The 17,233-nt window shown below is 45.1% G+C and overlaps 1 protein-coding gene across 6 annotated transcripts in view; it reads left to right on the top strand.

Moving 5' to 3' along the window:
- The window catches only part of PLCH2 (phospholipase C eta 2), a 310,582-nt gene extending 303,858 nt beyond the window's left edge, over positions 1-6,724 (top strand). For all 6 annotated transcript variants that reach the window (XM_079986753.1, XM_079986749.1, XM_079986750.1 and 3 more), the window contains one exon: positions 2,020-6,724. In XM_079986753.1, the coding sequence (XP_079842879.1) occupies positions 2,020-3,650 (1,631 nt within the window). In that variant the 3' untranslated portion in view covers positions 3,651-6,724. The remainder of the gene's footprint in view (positions 1-2,019) is intronic.
- The last annotated feature ends 10,509 nt before the right edge of the window (positions 6,725-17,233 follow it).

Raw genomic sequence — 17,233 nt, 5'->3', positions numbered from 1 at the left:
AGGTGCTTTCGAACTGCTAGGTTGGCAGGCGCTGGGACCGAGCAGCGGGAGCGCACCCCGCCGCAGGGATTCGAACCGCCGACCTTTCGATCGGCAAGTCCTAGGCGCTGAGGCTTTAACCCACAGCGCCACCTGCGTCCCACTGAAGCCCATAGCAAAGTCCAAATGAAAACCTAGAGGGTGGGTGGGTGGAAAACCACAGCTGGCTGAAAGAAAAGAAAGGGGCGAGCATGGGCTGCCCCAACCTTAAATGCCCCCACTAAGCCCGCCCCCGCCACCAGCCGATTGGCTGGCGCAGTGAATGATGAATACTAATGAATCCCGGGATTCCCCAAGTCCCGCGGGGCTGCAGCCAGCCCTGCAAGGATGTAGATGGGGCGTGAGCCCCCAATGCCCCCCCTTCCTTATGTCGGGAGTGGCTTTTTGGCAACCAGAGTTCCGGAATCACCACCTTGACCTGTAAGGAATTAGGCATACGGAAGGAAACTTGGTCACACGTGTCTTGCACTTGGGAAGTGATCCCTCCAGCATTCTCTTCATCCTAATGTTATAAACCTGGATTTTGGAATTCTGAATTCCATGCCTTTGCTTAAGAACATCAGAAGATCCCGGCTGCATCAGGCCAATGGCCCATCTAGTTCAGCATCCTCTTCTCAGAGTGGCCAACCAGATGCCTCTGGCAAGCCTACAAGCTTCCAGAGTTCATTAGGAACCCTCAGTTCCACTTTATTATTATTATTTATTAATTTTTCAGATTTATAGTACAGAACACTGCAGATGAAAAGTTTGCCACAACCTTCAGTTCATTCATGGTCTCCCTTACCCTCTCCCCACCCGCCTTCTCCCCAGTATCCCCCAATATGTGCATTGGTAAAACACTGCAAGAAGACAATTTGTAGTGATCGTGTACTCAATTGCATCAGTAAATATTATTTTTTTGTGGGGAGTTTTGCCAATGTGTCGGAGTGCATGCACGTGTCGGTAAAACACAGCACAGAAAGAATCTTGATACAATCATGCATCAAAAATTACCTTCCTGTAGTGTTGTTGTTTTTAATTTGGTACACACAAGTGCATCGAGAACTAAAGGAGTTGCAAGCTATGGCAAGCTGTGCATGCTCAAATTCCTGCACTAATTTTAGAAGTCATCCTTGTTCAAAATTCTGGAGCATTGGAAATCAGAGCAGACCAAACCCACACAGGACAATAAAGGAATGGGATAGGGGAAATCCTATCCTCTTGTGCTTTCCTATAGCATGCACGTTTACCAGAGAAGCCAGGTCAAGCAAGAGGTGGTAGGAGTGTTCTGTCTCTATATGCAATGTGCAAACAGAGATGTACCGCCTATCTCCTCTGGTAGGGCACTACGCTGCAGGAGGAGCTGGGAATGAAGGGAGACACCTTCCTTTTTCTCTAATGCACTCAATTTTGCAAAGCAATTTCCCTTAACACATTTTTGTGTGTTATCTTCATCTGTGTATGCATCAAGCTGCACACTTCACCTATTTTCATTTCCGTGCACATTACTTACCTGGAAAATTGCACCGCAGCATTTGGAATGGAGGGCTGGGTTCAGTTTGTGTATTTTGTCAGAAAGTGTGAATTATGTAAGTTTGCCTTTAAATGCAAAATGAACAGAAATTATCCCCCATCCCTAAAAGGTATGTGCCCCAGGCAGAGTAGGGAGGAGTCACAGCTTTTACTACCCTCCATTTTCTAAGACAGTTTGGGATGAGGGAGAGGCAAGTATCGCCCAGAACGACCTGATATTCTTCCAATGGACAAGCTGTTTTGAATCTATTCTCTGTGGATTATGGGTTGAATCCAATGCTAGCCCGACCTATTGAAGTTAATGGACACGACTAACTTAGGTTCCTTAATTTCCATGGGTCTACTTGAAGTATAATTTAGTTGGATACAACCTTATACGTATTGTGTCTGATGTATTAGAGTTGTAGCTGCAAAAGAATTCATTCAGTAACTGATCAGTCTCATTCACTGCTTTCCTTCTTCCTACAGATGTCCGCCAATTCTCAATGCAGAGGTCAGTCACTTCATTATGTAGCCTGGAGACCATCAGTGAAGAGCCCTTTGTTGCCAATGAGGACCAGCCTGCTCCTTTTTGCCTTTCTCTGCCCACTGCTCCTGCTAGTGATCCCAAGGAAGGGTCTGTGCCTGATAATTCCCATGACCCGTCAGATCAGCTTCAGAGAGTTCCTCTTCCACAGCATACGGTGGTGGTTTCAGAGGACAGAAGGTTCCTTGCTCCCAGCCCAACCATCACAAGTATTCTGGGACCAAAAAATGTTAGGAGAAACGAGAAACAAGAAGGTGATGGAGGTCAAGCTGGTTCACAAACTCAGGATGATGTAGCGTTGGCCAACCTTGGGCCTCATTCTACCCATAGTTGCCAGAATAAGAGAGATGACATGGCTGAAGAACTGATGGATGTTGAGAGAGTGGACAAGAAGGCCAGCAATGCAGCTAGGCAACCGCAACAATGCAACGTGGAGAGCACCACGCTAGCTTCACCTCGAGATTCTCCCCAGGTAACTCAAGGTGCCGCAGTCCCCTACATGTCTCGTGTGATAGTGAGGAGGTCGAAAAGCGAAGGGCAGAACCTTTGTGACTGCTCAGTTCCAATGAGGTCTCCTGGTGACTTCTCACCAACAGCTGCAGTGTACTCTGATGCCACAGTGAATGACCGTATCTGGAGCAAGCTGGACTCCAGCAGTCACAGGGACAGCATGTCTTCCTCTTCTAGCATGTCCTCCAACGATACGGTCATAGACCTCTCCATGCCCAACCTCACCCGCAAAAGCCTCCCAGACCTTGGAATCCAGCACGAGAACTTCAAAGTCATCCCCGAGAGGAGAGGTGCACGCCCGTGGTCTGCCAGTGCCGCTTCCGGGCGTGAAATGCCCATGGTGACCAAGAGCAAATCCAATCCCAACTTGAGGTCAGGCCAACCCACAGAGGATGAGCTGCGCCCTAGACCACTAGCCAAGGGTCTTGAGCTAGGGTTGCCGTCCCTACCCAGAAGGCACACCTGGAGCCGGTTGTATATGGAGAGCCTCAAGCAGTCCTGCCTGAAGCCGAAAGGCCAGGAGAGCGACCAGGCCAAGTCGAAAAGCCTTGGTGACCTGACCTCGGATGACATCACGTCCGTCTTTGAGGGCAAGTACCGCAGCATCAGCCGGAGCTTCATCACCCGGTCGATGAGGGAGCAGCGGCACTGTGCGGCAGCCAGGTCCTCGGCAAAGCCCCTGGACCCTCTCACGGAGCGCCTGAAGAAGCTAACCACCTTCCAGCAGGAGAACGACATCACTTCCCCTACCAGCCTCGAGCCAATTGAGTCCGAGGAGGAAGAGGAAGGGGTGGGCCTCCTCCGAAGGTCTTCATCCAGGAGCCAGAGCAGAGTGAGGTACATCGCCAACCGGGCCAAGCAGGCACAGGAGAGGCAGAGGCTGAAGAGCCTGGCACTGAACAAGGGGAGCCCCATTGAGGAGCGAGGGAACCCCGAAGGGGCCTGCTGCTTCACCAAAGGGGCCTGTATGGACACGGCCTCCGCCGGCCTGTTTACATCCCCACTCAAGAACCAAGCTGACTTGAACCGTGACACCGAAGTCGTCTTTATTTTCAAACTCTAACGCTGGGAAGGGCTGAACAAGCTTGATGTTTACATTCCTGTAAGAGCAAAACCAACAAAACAAACAAACAAACCATACACACATATATATATTTTTAATAAAACGCACAGGACGCAAAGAGCCCTCGTCCGAGGATAGCACTTCTCCCCCTCCTGCTCCCAGCCTCCAAAGGACAATTTATGTGTGTGGAAAATTATACTAATACTAATACTAATAATGCAAATTTGTAGCATGCAATATGGGCAATGGGCAACCAGAATGTTCCTGGGGGAAGGGAATAGATCCTGCAAAGATGCCCCCCCCCCATTTCCCCTGGGAAACATGTCTGTGGATCTGCATGACCATTCTCTCTTCCTGTCTGAGTTCCCCTTTTTTCTTTTCTTGGTAAGGCGAGTCTTCAGTATGCGTTGGACTTAAAGCTGATGCCAGTTGCTGCCTTAATCTTCCCACTGAAGCTACTACAACAGGGTTGGGGAAACTCTATTCAACCCAAGGGCCACATTCCCTTCTGGGCAACCTTTTGAGGGCCACGTTCTTGTGGTGGGTGGAGCAAAAGGCAAAAGTGGGTGAAGCTAGTTTCTACACACACACACACACACACACACACACACACACACACACACTAACCTCAGTCTCTCCATCCAAGCAAGAAGCATAAGTTAAAGGGCACATTCCAGCCAGGCAAAAATATTTGGTTCGCAAAGCAGAGCAAAGTGAGGGATGTGGTCTGAGTAAAGGCTGTGTGGCCTGGGGCAAATCCTGAGGTCCAGATAGAAATGCCTGAGATTTCCCACCATTGTGCTACAGCCTGACTTCAGTTGCGGAAGCCAAAGCAGCATTTGGAACATGCAAAAGCTCCGGCGCTTGTTCTGCCCTTGTTTTTCTGTATAGCTGAGAGTGGTGTGAAAGACCTGCTTAATTGATTGATTGATTGATTGATTGATTGTTTTTCTGGGGCAGAGCTGGGGGAAATGCACTCGCCCTGGGCAGCCATGTCTTTAGCATGTTACCTTTAACACTTTTTCATTGTATGTGACTGCAATGGCCTGTCTCCAGCCTTTGGGACATATTCCCCAGCCATTTTGGCCTTCCTCACTTCCTGTTCCCTGCACTGCTTGCCTGTGGGAATCTTCTGCCTCTTCTCCAGTGGAGGCTGCCCATCGGGGCAAACGGGGCACTGCCCTGTCAACCTCAGTCTGCCTCTCAGCCAGCTCTCGCCTGCATTGCCTTCTTACTTCCACCTGGTCCAGCTGTCAGCTTCCTCCTCTTCAGTGATGCCCATGGTAGATCTCAGCAGGAAGAAGGAGGAGGGGAGCAAAAATAGTATGAGTTGGCTCTGACCCTACCTCCCATTGGCCTGGCGGGTGGTTCAAATCCCCAGGGCTGTCTGTAAGTAGGAAGGCAGAAAGACAGGTTCTGCCTGAGTGCAGACAGAGGTTAGTGGTTCAGTGCCCAATTGCCCGAACGTGTCAGCCTCCACTGGAGTAGAGATGGGCGACTCCACCTAACTTCCAGCCTCTCTCGCTTTTGCATGTGTCCACTCACAAGCCTGTCTCACGTTAACCTCTGATAATATACACACATTTTTTAAATCAGCATGGAAAGTTTGCATTCAATTTGCAGCATGCATTTTTTTTTAAGAGATAAGTTTTTTTGAGCCTCTTGAAGCATCTGTGAAGTTCAAAAGCCAGTAGTTCAGTGAACTCCTATCTGCACATTAGTCCAGTAGGTGCAGGTAAGGTCTCCTTTCTGTGTTGGAAGTTGTGAAGACCTGATGGCTCCAGCATCCCTGTCGTGGAACTTTTGATGCTATAGGAGCTGTAGCTCAGTGGCTTTGCATGCAGGAAGGCTCCAGGGTCAATCCCCAGCATCTGTGGTTAGGGCTGGGGCAAGACCAGAGACCTTCTGAAACGCTGGAGGACCACTGCCAATCAGCAGTAGGCAATGGGTGGACCGGTGGTTTGACTCAGTATAAAGCAGCTTATTATGACCCTGCGTCTTCAGGGAAGGGCCATAGCTCAGTGGCAGAGCATCTGCCTGGCATGCAGAAGTCCCGGGTTCAATCCCAAGCATCTCCAATGAAGTCTGGAGAGAGAACACGCTGCCTGAGACCCTGGCCGGTCAGCATGGACCACTGAGCGAAGTGTGCCAGTGGTCTGGCTCAGTATAAAGCGACTTCCGATGCTGTTCTCAGTGGTGAGGACTTCACAACCCCTTTGGAAAAGCTGCCCCTTACCCCTGAAAGCAACGGTACAAGCGAGAAATGGCTCAAGCTCGTGCTTTTTCAGAACAGGACAAGCGGAAGCGTGAACCCTCAGGGAAGTCCAAGTAATTCTCTTTCTTTCCCGTTTTAACTACTCATTTAGGAAAAGGGGTTCAGGCAGCTAATCGTAGAACAGGCAGGAAAATGTTTTTCATTGCCTTTGCATAGCTCCATAATAACTCGGGGGGGGGGGCAGGGGGAGAGTTGTCATTTCCCCCAGAAATGTCAGCTAAAAATAATAATTTTATGATGCTTCAAATGTCAGCTGTACATAGCACCTGTGGAATGACCGCTTCCTATTGCTTTCCACCCCCTTTGTTTGTTTGTTTGCCTGTATGTTTTTGCACTGCCATGCAAAATACTTTTTAAAAAATATGTTTTAAACAAAATTAGAGAACATAAACTCTGTTCAGAGTTAAACAGAAAAAGCCCACCCTTTTAAAATTCTTGCTTTAAACACACACACACACACACACACACACACACACACACACACACTATCATTTATTACAATGGATGTACATTTTATCGAGAAAGAAAACAAGGGAAGAATTTATCAAGACACCTTTTTTATTTTATAAAAAAGAGAACATATTTTAATTTCCAGCCCTTATTATACAGGGCTAAAAGGGGGGGGGGGAGAGGTTTTTTTTTGTCAAGGGTTGTTGTTGTTTTTTTGTTGTTGTCGGTTTGTTTGTAATATTTCTTATATATACATAAATATATATATATAAATATATATATTGCAAATAATTTAAAATCTATTTGTAAAACCAACTGACACAACTCAAAATAAAGATTATTTAACCTATTTGTTTCTGAGGGGTTCATCCGCCACTAAAGAAGTTTCGAGGCTGAACGGGGATTTGAACCCAGGTCTCCTGGGTCCTAGGATGGGCAGCGAGCAAGGTTTGGTGGAAGGTGTAGGATTCCCTATTCTCTCCTCATCGCCAATGGCAGATCCAGGTTCTGGAGATCTCTTGGTGCAGAATGTGCTTTCAAAGTATCCACCTCCTGCTCACAGCTATTGATACTACTCTGTGCCTCTCCCACTGGACCCAATCCTCACTACCTTCCTGAGCAAAGGTAGCATTCAGTGGGGTGGGGAGCAGTGCCTGTCCCTTGGCACAGATCCAGGATAGTGGTTATCCCCAAACCAGGAAAAGACAAAGCTATTAGGGTCCTATAAACCAACTTGTTGAATAAGGATGCTGAGCTGAATGGGACCCCTGTTAGCCCCACTTTTAGTCCTACTCAGAATAAACCCATTGAAGTCAATGTTAATTTGCACACGAGTTACATCTGGTCTGCTCTAAGCAGGATTTAGCTGGAGACAACCTAAGGTGTCCATATTACTGGTGTTCAACCAATGGTGCCCTGTACTGAATCACTAACTATGTGAATTGGTGTTTCAGCAATCTGTTCTTAATGCGGAAGGAGCCCACAGTGGTGGTGGGTGGCTCAAAGCTAAACTTTTGACACGTCCCCAGTTTGATTGCTATTTCTGGCAATTATGGAATGGGCGAAACGTATACAATTGTGTTCAGCAGGCAGTCCCGTTTTACTTCTGAAGCCTAGAAACCTTAACAACATTGAACAACTTGTTTTCTGAAGCCATCGGTACAGAACGCTCTCCCCAGCTTTTGTCACCTATAATTCTGATTACGATGTGCCGGGGATTTCAGATTGCCAGGACAGGCTTCGGCTTGAAGGAAGGAGAGGTGGCAGAAATGTACAGACTCCGGGATTTCCCTGGGGGCGGGGAGGAAGAGAGATGTCCCATGACAGGTGAGAAACCCCAAGATGAGCTGCTTAATCTGGGAAGGTCTTGGTTCAAATTAAATCTTGGCTTACTTTCCACTGGGACGTGGATGGCGCTGTGGGTTAAACCACAGAGCCTAGGACTTGCCGATCAGGTGGTCGGTGGTTACCTTTACTTTCCACTGCCAAGGGATCTTAACACCTTTTGATCATTTAGTAAATATTTCCTGCCAGACCATTAAAAGATTAATGGGTAGGTGGGTGATGGAGGCAATTGTCCTCCTGAGTGAATCACAGTTGCAAGTTCCCCACCTTTCCTAGTTTCTTCCTTTTTAAAAAAGAGAGTAGCATTTGTACTACTAAGTTTCTAGCATTTGTAGAACCTGAGATATATGGCAGAGGGTCAGACTATATGGCCAACTTTACAGGCTCTATTCTTTTCATGCTGTGTTTGTGGGATTCTAGTGTGGTCCCTGTTTTAGTGTTTAAATTTTCCTGCTCTCTCTCCCCCCCCCAACATTAAAAAATCCTATGGATACCCATTAAAGGGTTAGTCTTTGTATAAGATACGGATTAAAAAAGATGGTGAAGGGCACACACAGAAGTGTGGTGAATTTCACTGGGGTGTGAAATTGGGATGGAATATGGGCTTAAAAAATCATGGCTAATGTGAGAGAAAATGCTCTGAACAGTTGGCAAATCACAACTCTGGAATTATGGTGTATACTGCAGGTTCCCATGTGGGATGTGTGGATTATGGTTCTTACTTCCACATGTGGTGGGCATGTCCCATCATTAGGGATAGATGAATCTGTTAATTCACTTTCTCTCCATTGTTCATTGTTCAGATCTAAAATCCAGTGCTTTCTGCAGAAATGTCTGATTTATTTATTTTTATCCTCAACAAAATTTGTCGGCGTTTTAATGCAAATTTCTCCCAAGATAACATTTTCATGTCATTGGGGGTAAGCAAAAATGGCTGCTAAACACCACAGAATGGCGGGAGTTCCAGGGCACTGCATTGTAGGGAAACAAAGGTGATGATCAGGGCCCACTGGGTAGCTGTTTGCTGAAACCAATAGAAACTGGTCCGTTTGGGCAAATGGGACACTGCCCCACCGACCCCCAGTCTGGCCTCAAACAGCCTCTGCCTGCCTGCCTTCTCACAACCAGCCCAGAGGGTGGCACCTGCTCTGGCAGCTTCCATGTTGCCTTAGCAGAACACAGCTGGGAAGGGGATAGGGACAATTACCACCTGCCTTTCATTGGCTCTGGCGCCACCTACTGTTGGTCTCCCTGCCTTTCACCCTACCAGTCACCAATAGGCACCATCCATGGCTAGCTGAAAGTCGACTCAGTGGACTAAACTTTCTCTTGCCCCATAACAGTCATGGGAAGAGGAGCAGAAATACTACAACTGACAGTGGAATGGAATCCCAAGAGAGGTGGTGGACTCTCTTTTACTAGCTGAGATGCCTTTTCCCCAGTTTACTTTCAAAGCTATGATATTAGCGGGAAAGGCAACAATAGCTTTAGGTTGGAAAGATAGAGAAAAATGGACATTAGAGGCATGGAATAGTTATTTGTTTGAACTTATTCAGTTGGACATTGTCGCAGTAACGTCACAGGAAACAACGTGGAAGGTCAAGTCCACCATGATAAGGAACAGATGGAACTCCTATCTTTAATGGATAGAAACTACTGAAACAAAAGACGTTAGGTGGAAACTAAAGATGCTATGCTGAGGATAATTGTTTGAACCCTTCCAATGGATAGAGAGTGGGGGGGACAGAGGGGAAGGAAAAATTGTATGGGAAATTAAAAAATTGGAAGGAGATAATATAATGTATGTAAAAATCCCGAAATAATAATAATAATAATAATAATAATAATAATAATAATAATAAATACTAGCTGAGATGCCTGCATTGCGGGGGGTGGGGGCCTAGATGAGCCTTGGGATCCCTTCCAAATCTATGATTCTAGGTTTTCAAGCAGGGGTTGGATGGCCAGCTGTCATGGATGCTTTAGTTGAGATTTCTACATTGCAGGGCTTTGGAGCAGGTGACCCCCAGGGTCCAACTCTATGATTCTATGAAACAAGGCATTGCTGACAACAAGCTGGTTGTCTGGGCCACCTTTTCTCTGGGTGGTTCCATCTTTGAGGAGAGGTTTTCAAAATACCAAACTTAATAATAATTTATTATTTATACACCGTCCATCTGGCTGGGTTTCCCCAGCCACTCTGGACGGCTCACAAAGGAATATTAAAAATACAATCAAACATTAAAAACATCCCTAAACAGGGCTGCCTTCAGATGTCTTCTAAAAGTCAGGTAGTTTATTTCCTTGACATCTGGTGGATGTTTCACAGGGCGGGTGCCACTACCGAGAAGGCCCTCTGCCTGGTTCCCTGAAACCTCACTTCTCACAGGGAGGAAACCGCCAGAAGGCCCTCAGTACTGGACCTCAGTGTCTGGGCAGAACAATGGGGGTGGAGACGCTCTTTTGGGTATACTGGACCAAGGCCATTTAGGGCTTTAAAGGTCAGCACCAACACTTTGAATTGTGCCTGGAAACATACTGGAGCCAATGTAGGTCTTTCAGGACTGGTGTTATATGGTCTCGGCGGCCACTTCCAGTCACCAGTCTAGCTAGCTGCCACATTCTTAAGGCCTCCAGCTCTTTGCCATCTGAGTTTTGGGGAGCTAGTGGAGATGCAGAACTTCTCCCTCACTAGTGGGCATCAGCTCGAATATTGCCTCGGAATTAGAATATTTCTTCAGTTCAGTTGTTTTCCAGAAATATTTCCCAGTACTCTTTAAAAAAAAGAAGAAGAAGAAGAAGAAGAAGAAGAAGAAGAAGAAGAAGAAGAAGAAGAAAGGGTTTCATTTTCTGGACTTGGGGATTTGTGGTAACTTTTGCTCTGACCCTAAATGTCCCTCGAGTCTTGGAATACTCTTGCTATGGGCAAAACTGAATGTATGATGTGCCGGAACTTGTCCTGTATTGTCAGTGGAATAAAGCAGCTCTAATTAATATTCGCGAGGCACCAGCTCAGAGTCTACTGCAATTTAGCATTAGCCTGAATGCTAAATTAGCTTTGGATGGTGATGGCTGGTGCGGGAGGTTGTTGTAATAAGACACAGATGTTATTAGCACAGGAGCGTTAGTGATCTTCTACCAGTGTACATAGATACTCTTAAATATCTCCTATTCTTCTGTCAATCTCCTGGGGATTCCTCAAAACTGTTTCAGCAGCTGGATATGTTGTTGGACCAGCTCCCATCACCCATGCTTGGTGGGACTAGAGATGAGGGAGAAATTCAATTTTGTTTGCATTTTCATAGCATTGGTGACAGATTAGCAGAGGTGGGCAGAAATTCAAGTGGTGTCTGCTGGCATATCTTTGGGTGATTGGTGGGTCACAGTAGGCATGTGTGTGTTTCAGGATCCTTCCCTATAATTCAACAATAGTGACAATGAAGAAAGCCTGCCGCTACCTAAACTTCATGGATACCCTTCATGGATCACTGCCTTGCCGTGATGAAGGGGTTTGAATAACTCAGAGAAGCTATGAGCTATGCCGTGCAGGGCCACCCAAGATGGACAGGTCATAATGGAGAGTTTTGACCAAACGTGATCCACCTGGAGCAGGAACCGGCAAGCCACTCCAGTAGCCCTGCCAAGAAAACTCCATGGACAAAGACAACAGGTGTATAAAAGTTATGACGCTGGAAGATGAGCCCCTCTGGTCAGAAGGAGTCCAACATGCTACTGAGGAAGAGCGGAGGACAAGTAGATTCAGAGCTGATGAAGCGGCTGGGCCAAAGCCAAAGGGATGCTCAGTTGTGGATATGCCTGGAAGCGAAAGGAAAGTCCAATGCTGTAAAGAAAAATATTGCATAGGAACCTGGAATGTAAGAACCATGAACCTTGGTAAGTTGGATGTGGTCAAAAATGAGATGGCAAGAATAAATATTGACATCCTGGGCATCAGTGAACTAAAATGGACGGGAATGGGCGAATTCAGTTTGGATGACCATCACATCTACTACTGTGGGCAAGAATCCCGTAAAAGAAATGGAGTGGCCCTCATAGTCAACAAAAGAGTGGCAAAAGCTGTACTGGGATGCAATCTCAAAACATCACAGTAATTCAAGTTTATGCACCAACCACTGGTGCTGAAGAAACTGAAATTGACCAATTCTATGAAGACTTACAACACCTTATAGAAACGACACCAAAGAAGGATGTTCTTCTCATTATAGGGGATTGGAATGCTAAAGTAGGGAGTCAAGAGATAAAAAGGAACAACTGGCAAGTTTGGCCTTGGAGTTCAAAACGAAGCAGGGCAAAGGCTAATAGAGTTCTGCCAAGAGAACAAGCTGGTCATTGCAAACACTCTTTTTAAACAACACAAGAGACGACTCTACACATGGACATCACCAGATGGGCAGCATCGAAATCAGATTGATTATATTCTCTGCAGCCAAAGATGGAGAAGCTCTATACAGTCAGCAAAAACAAGACCTGGAGCTGACTGTGGCTCAGATTATCAGCTTCTTATAGCAAAATTCAAGCTTAAACTGAAGAAAGTAGGAAAAACCATTGGGACGGTAAGATACAATCTAAGTCAAATCCCATATGAATACACAGTGGAAGTGAGAAACAGGTTTAAGGATTTAGATTTGGTGGACAGAGTGCCTGAAGAACTATGGATGGAGGCTCGTAACATTATACAGGAGGCAGCAACGAAAACCACCCCAATGAAAAGGAAATGCAAGAAAGCAAAGTGGCTGTCCAACGAGGCCTTACAAATAGCGGGGGAGAGAAGGCAAGTAAAATGCAAGGGAGATAGTGAAAGATACAGAAAATTGAATGCAGATTTCCAAAAAATAGCAAGGAGAGACAAGAAGGCCTTCTTAAACGAGGAACACAAGGAAATAGAGGAAAACAATAGAATGGGAAGAACCAGAGATCTGTTCAAGAAAATTGGAGATATGAAAGGAACATTTCGTACAAAGATTTCCATAATAAAAGACAAAAGTAGAAAGGACCTAACAGAAGCAGAAGACATCAAGAAGAGGTGGCAAGAATACACAGAGGAATTATACCAGAAAGAAACGGATGTCTCATATACCCCAGGTAGTGTGGTTCCTGACCTTGAGCCAGACATCCTGGAGAGTGAAGTCAAATGGGCCTTAGAAAGCATTGCTAATAACAAGGCCAGTGGAAGTGATGATATTCCAGCTGAACAATTTAAAATTTTAAAAGATGATGCTGTCAAGGTGCTACACTCAATATGCCAGCAAGTTTGGAAAACTCAGCAGTGGCCAGAGGATTGGAGAAGATCAGTCTACATCCCAATCCCAAAGAAGGGAAGTGCCAAAGAATGCTCCAACTACCGCACAATTGCACTCATTTCACATGCTAGCAAGGTTATACTTAAAATTCTACAAGGCAGGCTTAAGCAGTATGTGGACCGAGAACTCCCAGAAGTGCAAGCTGGATTTAGAAGAGGCAGAGGAACCAGAGACCAAATTGCAAACATGCGCTGGATTATGGAGAAAGCTAGAGAGTTCCAGAAAGACATCTACTTCTGCTTCATTGACTATGCAAAAGCCTTTGACTGTGTCGACCACAGCAAACTATGGCAAGTTCTTAAAGAAATGGGAGTGCCTGATCATCTCATATGTCTCCTGAGAAATCTCTATGTGGGACAAGAAGCTACAGTTAGAACTGGATATGGAACAACTGATTGGTTCGAAATTGGGAAAGGAGTACGGCAAGGCTGTATATTGTCTCCCTGCTTATTTAACTTATATGCAGAATTCATCATGCGAAAGGCTGGGCTGGATGAATCCCAAGCTGGAATTAAGATCACCGGAAGAAATATCAACAACCTCAGATATGCAGATGATACAACCTTGATGGCAGAAAGTGAGGAGGAATTAAAGAACCTTTTAATGAGGGTGAAAGAGGAGAGCGCAAAATATGGTCTGAAGCTCAACATCCAAAAAACGAAGATAATGGCCACTGGACCCATCACCTCCTGGCAAATAGAAGGGGAAGAAATGGAGCCCAAGAGAGACTTTACTTTCTTGGGCTCCATGATCACTTCAGATGGTGACAGCAGTCACGAAATTAAAAGACGCCTGCTCCTTGGGAGAAAGGCGATGGCAAACCTAGACAGCATCTTAAAAAGTAGAGACATCACCTTGCCAACAAAGGTCCGTATAGTAAAAGCTATGGTTTTCCCAGTAGTGATGTATGGAAGTGAGAGCTGGACCATAAAGAAGGCTGATCTCCGAAGAATTGATGCTTTTGAATTATGGTGCTGGAGGAGACTCTTGAGAGTCCCATGGACTGCAAGAAGATCAAACGTATCCATTCTTAAGGAAATCAGCCCTGAGTGCTCACTGGAAGGACAGATTGTGAAGCTGAGGCTCCAATACTTTGGCCACCTCATGAGAAGAGAAGACTCCCTGGAAAAGACCCTGATATTGGGAAAGATGGAGGGCACAAGGAGAAGGTGACGACAGAGGACGAGATGGTTGGACAGTGTTCTCGAAGCTACAAACATGAGTCTGACCAAACTGCGGGAGGCAGTGGAAGACAGGAGTGCCTGGCGTGCTCTGGTCCATGGGGCCATGAAGAGTCGGACACGACTAAACGACTAAACAACAACAAACCTAAACTTAGGCTATTAAAATCCTCTAATACGTAGATTTGTACTGAAAAATGCAGGACATCCCAGTATACAACTTGTGTGCAACAAGTAATGGAGTAGCTATTTACCTCTGAGTGTTCCTTATTAGACCATCTGGGATTTCTCTCATACCCTCATATTCTGGCTAGTAGTAACAGAAAATTAAAAAGGAGATTTGAGTTGGATGAAATACCCATTGCTGATATTTTAGCCATTAAAAAAAATTCCACAGATGTAAACAAACAAGATGAGATGATAATTATCTCCAGTTTCTTTTTAAATGGCTTTAGTGTTGCCTAATCTCCATTAACCTTCTCCCAGATTTTCCACACTGAGCATATGGTCCCCATCCCGATTTAATATTTTAGGCCTCCTGGCATATTCTTGGGCAAGGATTTGAGCCAATTTTGTCCTAAGAGAGCCTCTGATTGAAGTTGCTATGGAATAATATTATGTCCTTAGGCTAATCATGTTTTGAAGATGCTGTGATCCAGGTTCAGATGTGACAGGAGTCTGGTTTGAGTAAATATAATACCACCATTGCCGCCCCCCACTGCCCCTATCCAGATGTGCATGGAAGGTAGAGGGGATCATGCCAGGTTCACATTAATTACATCTCAAACACGGCATTCTGCCTCTGGATATTTTCAAATGTTTAAAAAGTTTCACTTTGGTGTATAATGTGACATTTCTCGGCTGCCTTTTTCAGTTTGTTGATACATGCTATTCAGTAAAATCATTGACCTTGATATCTTTTATTATGTAGCAATGGTACTGGAAGTATTGTTTGTAGGGCACTTAAAATGATGTTGCATTAAAATTCACGAGCTGCTCAGCCTGGCAAAAGGGTTCACATACGTAGCAGTAGTTCAGAAACAATCGCAGCAAGCAGAAGATGGAGCAGGCAAAGAAGAAAAGTTAAAACATGTTTAAAAAAACCAGAACTAGTACCTGGAAACTCAACAGCTTGTTTGAATAAATCCATCCTTAATCTCAGAACTTTCTGCTTGCTTTGCTCTCAGCCAGTACAGTGGTACCTTGGGTTACAGATGCTTCAGGTTACATACGCTTCAGGTTACAGACTCCGCTAACCCAGAAATAGTACCTCAGGTTATGAACTTTGCTTCAGGATGAGAACAGAAATCGCGCGGCAGCAGCAGCAGTGGCTGCAGCAGGAGGCCCCATTAGCTAAGGTGGTACCTCAGGTTAAGAACAGTTCCAGGTTAAGAATGGACCTCCAGAACGAATTAAGTTCTTAACCCGAGGTACCACTGTAATCAAAGATCCAAAACATGCTGGAGGATGTGCTTTAAGGGTTCAGGAAATTCTTGTTCAGAAGATCATTGGAGTATAGGCTGCTTCAGTCATTGATTGTCTCTCAGCCATGGCAAGGTCCTGACCCACTGCTTGGAGAAATCGTAATCCATAGGTTCTGAGTCTTGTTTACACTTGATGAATTTGGAGGTTCCACTATACAGTTTAGATTTATGGTTACTGCTCTTGTGTGGCTTGAACCCACAGCAATATATTCATTACCAGGGCCGGATTAAAGTTTGATGAGGCCCTAAGCTACTGAAGGTAATGGGGCCCTTTATATGTCCAGCTGTCCTTGTCAACAACAAATTGTCGCTGTTTTTTGTGTTGAATATATGCTATATGGTAATTTATAGACCTAATTTCAGCACCTTATATGTAGAAATGAGCAAACCAGGGATATTTTAGGGAGCAGGCTAGCTGGCGGGGCCCATTACTTACATCATAGGAGCCTACACAACACAAAACACTGTTGCTGTATGTAGGTTTTATTTTATTTGTTTTTATCATATTTTGGAAATGTACATCCAGTTTTTTCCCTTTAATTTTTTTGGGGCCCCCCCAAGAAAGTGGGGCCCTAAGCTATAGCTTGTTTAGCTTATACGTAAATCCAGCACTGTTCATTACCAAACTAGGAATGCTTAAAAGGTTTGTCATTATGGCCAGCCATAATGTAAAAAAAAATGACTGTCTCTGAGCTCATAAGAAATCAGAGCTCTTAACTGTGTCCCTCAGCCTCTTGACATTAAAAGTAAGAATATTAAGGTCATTAGCTACCGTGTGTAAACATAGATATTACCACTCTTCATCAGAGAAAGCTTTGGCCATTCAGTTTTATAATCCAATTACATAAACAAGAGGAACTATATTTTGTGGGTGTTGCATAGTCCATTTGCAGAATCTGAAATATGAGACAAAACGTTACAGGCCCATTTTTTTGCTGAGAAATTTGCCTTCTTTCCCCTTTCAGCTTTTCATTTCATGAAAAATCATTGCAGACATGCATACTGGCCACCCATCTGTGAGCAGCTGATGCTTTGCATTATTATGTCAGTTTTTGCACACACATATTCCTGAAAAATATATAACTGCCAAGTATTGAACCAGCCCATGCAGTTCAGCAACTGACCTTTGAGAGTCATGTAAAATTATTAGAAGATCATCATAACAAACTGGTCGCAAACCAAGACATAGCTGGTAGAATTGCAGCAATAGTTGGAGGATTCTTCTGAAGTCTGTTATGTTTTAAAAGAAAAATCGTTGAACTGCTTGGAAATAGTGTGGGTATAAGTCAAAATTGAGGATATCCTTGTTTGGGTGGGGGGGAATTCTTTGTATTGCAATAAGCCCCAAAGCCAAAGCATTGAACAGCTGGTCTTGCTGTATAAAATGAAATGTCTTTAAGACAGCCAGTCTAAAGATGGAAGTCCTATCCTCACAAACATTTCCAGTACAAAAGTATTGCCTTCATCAGGCATAGGCAAACTCGGCCCTCCAGATGTTTTGGGACTACAACTCCCATCATACCTAGCT

This window comes from Podarcis cretensis (genome assembly GCF_951804945.1).
Source record: "Podarcis cretensis genome assembly, chromosome: 8".
NCBI lineage: Eukaryota > Metazoa > Chordata > Lepidosauria > Squamata > Lacertidae > Podarcis > Podarcis cretensis.
This window is presented reverse-complemented; position numbering and strand designations above follow the sequence as displayed.